A 10,848-nucleotide genomic window follows, 5' to 3' on the forward strand; every position below is an offset into this window, starting at 1 on the left:
TTCAAGGAGTTGTCTTCTTATTCTTCTAAACTCTAAGGTACACACAAAGTCAGGAAGCTTTCTCACTAGCTGGAGAAATAGGGACCATAATTTATGATGAGGGGTCAGTGTTGAGATGTTCAGAAATTTCTTCATCTCAGGCAACGTGAACATTCAGAATTCCTAACCTCAGGGGGTTGTTGAGGTTCAGTTGTTGAGTATATTCAAAACAGTGATAGATGGATGTTTGGATATGAACAGAATCATGGATGTGGCGTTCCAGCATGAAAGTGGTGTTGATAAAGATCAGCCAAAGCCTTGTTGAATGATATTGCAGGCTTGAGGAGCCAAATGGCCTACTCCTGCTCCTATTCCTTATGCATCTTTGCAGAGTTGACCACTAGAGCTGACTTGAGCCAAGACTCGTTGATTTGGTTGATAAAGGTACTCTTTGAGGCCGTAGAAGCGTGTAGCTACAGGAAGCCTATCATTCCTATAAGTGAGAGTTACTGCCTCAAAAGCTATGGAATATTTTACACATGCCACACTATTAGATGGTGCAGAGGAGGTTGACCTGGCCTGGTGTCCTCTGATATGAGATTGAATAATGACTATCTTCTGTTTGAAGATCTGGAAGATTTTCCTGTTGATGAAGCCACGGATGTTTTTCTGAATGGTGACAGCTGCCCAGTTCTGGGTCTTCCGCCAACAATGCTCTAACTGATTGAAAAGCTCATTCTTCAAAAACACCTGTGGAAACAACGAACATATTGCCACTAAACTTGAGGTCTACATCAAGGCACCTTTAATATACCCAAACAGATTGATATCACCCTGCTTCCACTACTCTCCAGATTCTAGGCTTCTGTGAATAATTTTCATTGTCAGTTTCAATGTTTTTCTCCAATGTGTCTCCTTCTCTATATCCCTTTGTTCTTCACTGCTCCCCCTAGCACTATAACCCTTTCTCGCCAGTGTGTCTTTCAGTCTATATTCCTTTGTTCCACAATGCATCTCCCTTTCTATATCCCTCTGTTCCCAAGTTTATCCCATTCTTCATCTTCCTTTGTTCCGGAATGTGTCCTTCTCTCTAAATGCTTCTGCACCCCAACGTGAATCCTGTCTATAACCCTCTGTTACCCAGTATATCCCCCTCTTTATATCCCTCTGTTCCCAAGTTTGTCCCCTTCTCGATACCCCTTTATTGCTGGATGTGTCCTCTCTCTATATTCCTCTGCCTTCCAATGTTCTTCCTCTCTATATATCACTTCGTTTCCCACTGTATTCCCCTCATCATATCTCTATGTTTCCAAGTTTGGCCCTTTCTCTATATCTCCTTGTTCCCAAGCCTCCAATACCTCCTCATTCCTTATATCGATTTGCTCTAGAACCTCACAGTCCATCTTCTCGAATTCTGCACTTACATCCTCCTTCTTCTGAGTAAAGACAGATATGAAGGACTGTACCAATGTCCTTCAGCTTTAACACAGATTTCCCCCTTGGTTACTTATAGCCTACTTGTTCCCTGATTATTTTCTTCCCCATGATATACTTACAGAATATCTTGGGATTCTCACTAAACTTGCCTGCCAGTATTTTTTCATGCCCCATGAGGGTACTTATAGCCTGGCACATTCGATCCCAGTGTCTAAGGATGTAGTATACCCAATGGTGTGTACCTTGAAATGTTGTTATTTGGGGTCCAACATACAGGTCCTTTGACGCAAGTGGTGAGCTGAATTCATCAGGTACGCACTCTAGTTGTCATATCATGTTGTCTCAATGTCTAACCTTTTTGGTGAGTTTGCTGAGATTTGAGGCTGAACATCAATGAGTTGAGTTGGGTCATCGACATGGCATTTAGCAAGCTTTTAACTAGTACATATCCACTAAATATATATTCCAAAGTATGCATTTCCAGTGTGTCTTCAGGGTGCACACATTATACCAAAATAAAACAAAGAACTGCAGATGCTGGAGATCAGAAACAGAAATTGCTGGAGAAACTCAGCATGTCTGGCAGCTTCAATGGGAAGAAAGTAGAGTTAATGTTTCAAGGCCATTGACCTTTCACCAAAACTTCATCAGACTCTGTCCCACACAACATATAACTCCAGTGGAAGAGCCAATACTCTAATTACTGAAGTTCTAAAGAAAAATCATATCAGGCTTGAAATGTTAGCTCTATTTCTCTCTTACATTCTGCCAGACTTACTGAGCTTCTCCAGTACTTTCTGTGTTTGTTTCAGATTTCCAGCATCTGTAATGCTTTGCTTTTATCTAGTTACCTTGGTGAGTCCAAGTTGATAAAGCCCCGGAGTACCCTCAGCGACCTTCTCGAGGATAGAAGAGCAGAACTCACTTTCTGAGCAATTCCCCTTCTGTAAAATGCTGTACCTACAATGTGCAAGAAAAGCACACTGTGGGACAAGGAGCTGCACCATTTCCCCTAGCAACAAAACAATGGTTCCTTCTTACAGATGAACCTGAACATATTTAAATAATGAATAGATAGATTTCTAGAAACTAAAGTGTCAAAGGGTAAAGGGACATTGGAGGAGTATGGCATTGAGATGGAGCATCAGTCGTGATCATGTTGAATAGTAGAGTGGGCTTGATGGGTTGAATGGCCTAATCCTGCTTCTATTTCTATGTTTGTATTTCCACTGCTCTCTGGGCAAAAGTGTTGCAGAGATTTATGACCCTCTGCGAGAAAGAAAAATCCTCCTCATCTCCATCTTAAATGGAAGATACATTGTTTTTAAACATTGACGTCTAGTTCTGGTCTGCAAGGAGACACTTCCTTTCAGCACCCAACCTGGCAAAGACCATCAGTGTCTTATAAGTTTCAACAAGATCATCTCTCATTCTTCCGAACTCCAGTGGTTATAGGATCAGTCTGTCTAACATTTCTGCACAAGTCAAATCCACCCAGCTCAGGTACCATTTGATGGAATTTTGTCTGAACTACTTCTAACACGTTTAAATCCTTTCTTAAACCAAAACTATACACTCCACTCCAGCTATGACCTCACCAACACTGTAAACAACTGTAGCAAGACATTACTACTTCTATATTCCTTTCCCTTTTCAATAACTGACAATATTCCATTTGCCTTCCTAATTACTTGCTGTATCTGCAGGAGAACATTCTGCACCATAACACCCAGATACCTCTGCACAACTAAGTACTGTAATCTCTCTCCATTAAAATTCTATATTGTTTATCTATTGCTCATGCCAAAGTGGACAAGTTCACATTTTCCAACATTATACTCCATCTGTCGAATTTTTACCCACTGACACCTAATGTCTTCTTCACAAATTACAATTTCACAATATACTTTCCTACCTACTTTTGTATCATCAGCAAATTTAGAATCCATACATTCAGCTCCTTTGTCCAAGTCAATAATATAAATTGTAATAATTGAGATCCCAACACTATTCCCTGTGGTACACCATTCATTAGATCATGCCGACCTGAAAACTACCCTTTTATCCCTATCCCCTGCTTCCTAATAGTTGACCAACCCTCTGTCCATGCTAATAGGTTACCCCTGAAACATTAGCTCTTATTTTGCATAGTAACCTTTGATATGGTGTGTTGTCAAATGCCTTCTGGAAATCTAAGTACTTTATATTGCTGATTCCGTTTTATCCAAGTTGCTTGTTTGTTCCTCAAAGAAGTCTAATAAATAAGTCAAACGTGATTTCCCTTTTACAAAACCATGGCGGGCTGTACCTGATTGCATTAGGATTTTCAAAGTGCCCTGTTATAAACCCCCCAAGATAGATTCCAGCAGTGTCCTTACGGTAGATGCTATACTAACTGTCCAAGATTCCTGCTTTCCATGGATCTATGACTAATGTTTTAAACTTAAACAAGGGAAATTATGAAGGCATGAGATCCTCTCCTTAACTACATTGTGGTCTGTCTTCAGCCCATGGGCTCCAGTGGTTCAAGATGGCAACTCATCACCACCTTCTCAAGGGCAGTTAGGTACGGGTTTTTAAATGCTAGCCCAGCCAGCAACACCCACGTCCCACAAGTGAATTTTAAAAAAAAATCACTGACTAAAGTGAGCTGGGACACTAGGTTAAGGTTCACAGATTCTGTCTCTTTCCCATTGTGAATAGAGGTGTCACATTTGCTAGTTTCCAATCTGATGGGATATCAGATCCTCTCTTTTCTCCCTCAAACTGAATGAAAAATTCATTCATCATAGAATCCCTACATTATAGAAGCAGGTCATTCGGCCCATCAGGTCCACACCGACCCTCCGAAGCACTTCCCATCCAGACATATTATGATCATTATTGCTCTAGAATGTACTGCTACTAAGATACAGTCCTGAAAACACTCCATGAACACATCTTCCATGCTACTTTTGTTAATCTGATTCATCAAATCCAGTTTAAAATCACGAATGATTCTTGCCTTTCTCCATAAGCTCCTATTATTTCTTCCTGTATATCTCACCCCTAGTGTGATTGCTGTTAGAGGGCCCATAAGTAACTTCTTACTTTTATTAATTTTCATCTTTACACAAACTGATTACATATCCTGATCCCCAAAACTAATATCATCTCTTTTTGTTATACCAAGACCATTATTAACTAACAGAGCTTTCTGTCTATTTTTCTTGGCTTCATATCTTTCCTAAATGCCATAAGCATCTGCTATTCAGCACCTAGTCTTTCTTACCTTGTAGCTATGTCTCTGTAATTGCTATCAGATCATGCAGACCTGTTGCAGGCAGGCAATGTGCACCATCGTCACTGTTAATCATATCTCCAAATTTGGTATTATCAGCAAGGTTTGACATTCAACTCACTATGCCAAGATCCAAGTCATTAATATACAGCAACAATCATGTTATCTAGCGCCCCACAACTGGAATCAGAGTCTCCAATATCTCGACCATCCCCCCAACCCTGCTGCATCCCCATGCAGGGGTCAATGTTATTGTATATAATACTGATGTTGTTAGTCTGAAGAGATTGTAAAAGAACTAGCTGAAGGTTGAGGCATTTTCCCTCAGTGTTTGAAATGAATAGAATCAAAAGTGGAGATTCTATCAGTCTCTGCAACTTGCAGCATATGCCATTGGTTAAGTAGTATTTTTTTACTTACCAGTGCCATTGACACTGGTGTGAGCTAAGTGTGTTATGAATTTTACTCTACATCAAAACGAGCAGTGGTACAAGCATTGCCTTTTAGGGGTCATCACTGTCTACATCCTCCAGTCTGAAAAATAACCTCCTCCCAATTCATTACTTTCCATGTTACTTTCCTCATTATTTACAGTCCATAAACCATTTTTTTATATATTTGAACAATGACCCTGCTATTCTAAGGACTTTAATTTTGCTATCAATTTCTGTCTGGAACTTTGTCAAACGCTTTTGTAAAATCCATATTGTCAAATCCACAGCATTACCTTCAAAACTATTTTCGGATCTATCATTAAGAAATTCAATTAAATAGTCAAACATGATGAATTTGTTTACAAATTCATGCTGCGTCTCTTTAATTAACCCAACCCTCTCAAAGTCCGTGTTCATGTTTTTCCCAAGGGCATTATTGTAATTTTAACTTCATGTCAATTGGGGGTGGCACAGTGGCCTCACAGCACCAGGGACCCGGGTTCAATTCCACCCTCAGGTGACTGTCTGTGCGGAGTTTGCACTTCCCCCCGTGTCTGCGTGGGTTTCCTCCGGGTGCTCCGGTTTCCTCCCACAGTCCAAAGATGTGCAAGTTAGGTGGATTGGCCATGCTAAGTTGCCCATAGTGTTCAGGGATGTGCACACTAGGTAGATTATAGGAGGATGGGTCTGGGTGGGATGTGTTGAGGGTCAGTGTGGACTTGTTGGGTCAAAGGGATTCTAAAAAAAATTGAGATATTTTGTTTGGCAGAGGTAGCCATAGGAAGAATTAATAGAATGTATATAGGAGAGATTCCGAGAGCAATATGTCGTGGATCCAATCAGAGATCAGGCTATTTTAGTTCTGGTGATGCCATAAGGTAGATTTAATAAATGATCTCAAAGTAAAAGGTCTGTGAGAAACCAGTGACATGGTCGAATTTAGCATTCAGTCAGAGAGGAACTTGAGTTGGAAACAACTGCGCTAAATTTAAATAAGTGTAATTACAAAGAAACGAGTGCAGACCGAACTGGAGAAGAAACACCGCAAAAGGAGTTTAGCAGCAAGGACAGTAGAGGAACACTTGCAGAATTTCAAGAAAATAGTTATGGCTCACAACAAATATATATCCCAGTGAGAAAGAAGAATTCCAGGAACAAGCCAACCCTGTTTAACTAGGGATGTTAAGGATAGCATTAAATTGAAAGAAAAAAACATAGATTGTGGTGAAAATTAGTGGTAAGCCAGAGGATTGGGAAAGTTTTAAAAACCAACAAAAGGCAACCAAAGTAATAATAGAGGGAGAAAACAAACTTTGAGGGCAACCTTGTAAGTAATTTCACGATGGTCAGTCGGAGTTTCCTTAAATATAAATAAGGAAGAGAGAGGTCAAAGTGAATGTCCATTAGAGAATGAAGCTGAGGAATTGATAATGGGGAACCAGAAAATGGCAGAGAAGCTGCACCAGTCCTCACAGCAGAAAATACTAAAAGCATTACAAAGATACTAAATAATTAAGGGCAAACAAGGAGGAAATTAATGGGGCTAAAGTCCGATATGTTCCCTGGACTTAATGGGATGAATCCTTGGATTTTAAAGGAAGTAGCTACAGACATAGTGGATGCACTGGTAGTAATCTTCCGAGAATCCTTAGATTCTGGGAAGTGTGGAGGATTGGAAAACTGTCAATGTAACATCTTTATTCAAGAAGTGAGCAAAACAAAAAAAAGGTAACAATAGGCCAGTTAGCTCACTGTAAGAATAAAAACAGAGATGTTTTGCTAAAACTATACAAAAGAACACAGAACATAGAACAGTACAGCACTGTACAGGCCCTTCGGCCCAGGATGTTGTGCCGACCTATTATCCTACTAAGATCAAACTACCCTGCATACCCTACATTTTACTATCCTCCATGTGCTATCCAAGAGTCGCTTAAAAGTCTCTAAAGTATCTGACTCCACTACTACTGCCGGCAGCGCATTCCATACACCCACCACTCTTTGTGTAAAGAAGCTACCTTTGACATCTCCCCTTATCCTTCCTCCAATCACCTTAAAATTATGTCCCCTCGTAATAGTCGTTTCCGCCCTGGGAAAAAGTCTCTGACTATCCACTCTATCTATGCCTCATCATCTTATACACCTCTATCAAGACACCTGTCATCTTTCTTTGCTCCAGTATTCCAAGAGTGGTCTAACCAGGGTTTTATAGAGCTACAGCATAACCTCACGGTTAACCTCTTAAACTCAATTCCCCTGCAAATGAAAGCCAACACACCATACGCCTTCTTTATAACCCTATCAATTTGGGTGGCAACTTTGAGGGATCTATGGACGTGGACTCCAAGATCCCTCTGTTCCTCCACACTGCCAAGAATCCTGCCATTAACCCTGTATTCTGCATACAAATTTGACCTTCCAAAATGAATCACTTCACACTTTTCTGGGTTGAATTCCATCTGCCACTTCTTTGCCCAGCTCTACATCCTGTCAATGTCCCGTTGCAACCTACAACAGCCCTCCATGCTGTCCACAACTCCACCAACTTTCGTGTCATTAGCAAACATACTAACCCACCCTTCCACTTCCTCATCCAAGTGATTTATAAAGATCACAAAGAGCAGAGGTCCCAGAACAAATCCCTGCGGAACACCACTGGTCACTGAGCTCCAGGCTGAGTATTTTCCATCTACTATCATCCTCTGTCTTCTATTGGACGACGAGTTTTGTATCCAGACAGCCAAATTTTCCTGAATCCCATGCCTCCTTACTTTCTGAATGAGCCTATCATGGGGAACCTTATCAAATGCCTTGCTAAAATCCATATACACCACATCCACTGCTCTGCCTTCTTCAATGTGTTTTATCACATCCTCAAAGAATTCAATAAGGCTGGTGAGGCATGACCTGCCCCTCACAAATCCTTGCTGATTATTTCTAATCAATCTGTGCTTTTCCAAATAATCATAAATACTATCTCGCAGAATCCTCTCCAATAATTTGCCCACCACAGAAGTAAGACTGACTGGTCTGTAATTCCCAGGATTATCCTTATTCCATTTCTTGAACAAGTGAATGACATTTGCCACCCTCCAATCATCTGGTACTACTCCAGTGGACAGTGAGGATGCAAAGATCATTGCCAAAGGGGCAGCAATCTCTTCCCTCGCTTCCCGTAATAACCTTGGGTATATCCTGTCCGGCCCAGGGGACTTATCTATCCTAGATTAAAAAGGTGTAGAGCTGGATGAACACAGCAGGCCAAGCAGCATCAGAGGAGCAGGAAGGCTGACGTTTGTGAAGTCCAAGCTTCAAAATCTCCCCTCCCCCTACCGCATCCCAAAACCAGCCCAGCTCGTCCCCGCCTCCCCAACCTGTCCTTCCTCCCACCTATCCCCTCCTCCCACCTCAAGCCCCACCCCCATTTCCCACCTACTAACCTCATCCTGCCCCCTTGACCTGTCCATCCTCCCTGGACTGACCTATGTCCTCCCTACCTCCCCACCTACACTCACCTTTACTGGTTCCATCCCCGCCTCTTTGACCTGTCTGTCTCCTCTCCAGCCATCTTCCCCTCTATCCATCCTCTATCCGCCTCCCCCTCCCTCCCTATTTATTTCAGAACCCCCTTCCCCTCCCCCATTTCTGAAGAAGGGTCTAGGCCCGAAATGTCAGCCTTCCTGTTCCTCTGATGCTGCTTGGCCTGCTGTGTTCATCCAGATCTACACCTTGTTATCTCAGATTCTCCAGCATCTGCAGTTCCTACTATCTCTGACTTATCTATCCTCATGTTTTTCAAAATTTCTAGCACTTCCTACATCAACCTCTTCGAGCATATCTGCCTGTTTCATGCTGTCCTCAAAAACATCAAGGTCTCTCTCACTGGTGAACATTGAAGCAAAGTATTCATTAAGGACCTCCCCTACCTCCTTTGACTCCGTGCACAAGTTCCCTCCACTATCCCTGATTGGCCCTACCCTCACTATGGCCATCCTCTTGTTCCTCACATAAGCATAGAATGCCTTGGGGTTTTCCTTGATCCTACCCACCAAAGCTTTTTCATTCACCCTCTAGCTCTCCTAAGTCCATTCTTCAGTTCCTACCTGGTTACCTTGTAGCCCTCTAGAGCTCTGTCCGATCCTTGCTTCCTCAACCTTAAGTAAGTTTCCTTCTTCCTCTTGACTAGATGTTCCACATGTCTTGTCATTCCAAGATTCCTTCACCTTACCATCCCTTCCTTGCCTCAGTGGGACAAACCTATCCAGTACTCATAGCAACTGCTTCCTAAACAACCTCCACATTTCTGTTGTGCACTTCCCTGAGAATATCTGTTCCCAATTTATGCTCCGCAGTTCTTGCCTAATAGCATTGTAATTCCCCCTCCCCCAAATAAATACTTTCCCATGTCATCTGCTCCTATCCCTCTCTATGACTATAGTAAAGGTCAGGGAGTTGTGATCACTATCACCGAAATGCTCTCCCACCGAGAGATCTGACACCTGGCCTGGTTCATTGCCAAGCACCAAAACCAACATGGCCCCCCTCTTGTCGGCCTATCTACATATTGAGTCAGAAATCCTTCCTAGACACACTTGACAAAATCTACTCCATCCAAACTATTTGCACTTAGGAGGTTCCAATCGATATTAGGGAAGTTGAAGTCATCCATAACAACAACCCTATTACTTCTGCACCTTTCCACAATCTGTCTCCCAATCTGTTCCTCAGTGTCTCTGTTGCTATTGTTTGGTGGGGGGGCGGGGGGGGCACGGTGTGGTCTATAGAAAACTCCCAATAAAGTGACTGTTCCTTTCCTGTTTCTGACTTGCACCCATGCTGACTCAGTAGACAAACCCTCCTCGACGACCTCCCTTTCTGCAGCTGTGATACCATCCCTGAATGGCAATGCTACTCCCCCACCTCTTTTACCTCCCTCCCTATTTCTTTTGAAACATCTAAACCCCGGAACATCCAACAACCATTCCTGCCCCTGGGTTATCCAAGTCTTCGTAACGGCCATAACATCATAGTTCCAAGTACTGATCCATGCTCTAAGTTCGTCACCCTTATTCCTGACACTTCTTGTGTTAAAATAGACACACTTCAACCCATCGCACTGATTGCAACTTTGCCCTGTCAACTGCCTATCCTTCCTTACAGACTCTCTGCATGCTGTATCTGCCTGTACACCAGCTACCCCATCCTCTGATCCACAGCTCCGGTTCCCATCACCCTGCCAAACTAGCTTAAACCCTCCCGAAGAGCTCTAGCAAACCTCCTGCTCAGGATATTGGGGAAGTTGAAGTCACAAGGCACAAGTTAGACCACAGCTGGAATACTGTGAACAGTTTGAAGCCCCTTATCTAAGGAAAGAAATACTGGCTTTGGAGGCAGTACAATGAAGTTCACTATGTTGATCATAAGTATGAAGGAATTGTGATTGCCCTTGTGGGAGAATTTAGGACTGGAAAGCAAAATCTCAGATAAAGCAATCACCCATATAAGACAAAGATGGGGAATATCTTCCCTCAGAGGTTGGTGAATCTGAAGAAATCTTTACCTTAGCATGCTGTAGAGACTTGATAGTTAAGTGTAGATAGTCAGATTTTTAATCCAGAAGGGAAACACTTCCCCTCTCAAAACTTTCACTTGAAGAATTGACCTGACATGCATCATACACTATCTTTTTCTGTTTAAAAACCGAAAGAACTGCAGATG

General features: G+C 42.3%; 1 protein-coding gene across 1 annotated transcript in view; it reads right to left on the bottom strand.

Moving 5' to 3' along the window:
- Positions 1-354: 354 nt before the first annotated feature.
- The window catches only part of LOC109921973 (unconventional myosin-XV-like), a 68,432-nt gene continuing 57,938 nt past the window's right edge, over positions 355-10,848 (bottom strand). The window contains exons 16-18 of the mRNA XM_048611154.1: positions 2,268-2,376; positions 1,338-1,415; positions 355-729 (exon numbers count right to left, since the gene is read on the bottom strand). Coding sequence (XP_048467111.1) covers positions 355-729; positions 1,338-1,415; positions 2,268-2,376 — 562 coding nt within the window. The remainder of the gene's footprint in view (positions 730-1,337; positions 1,416-2,267; positions 2,377-10,848) is intronic.

Source organism: Rhincodon typus, chromosome 23 (genome assembly GCF_021869965.1).
Source record: "Rhincodon typus isolate 14 chromosome 23, sRhiTyp1.1, whole genome shotgun sequence".
Lineage (NCBI taxonomy): Eukaryota > Metazoa > Chordata > Chondrichthyes > Orectolobiformes > Rhincodontidae > Rhincodon > Rhincodon typus.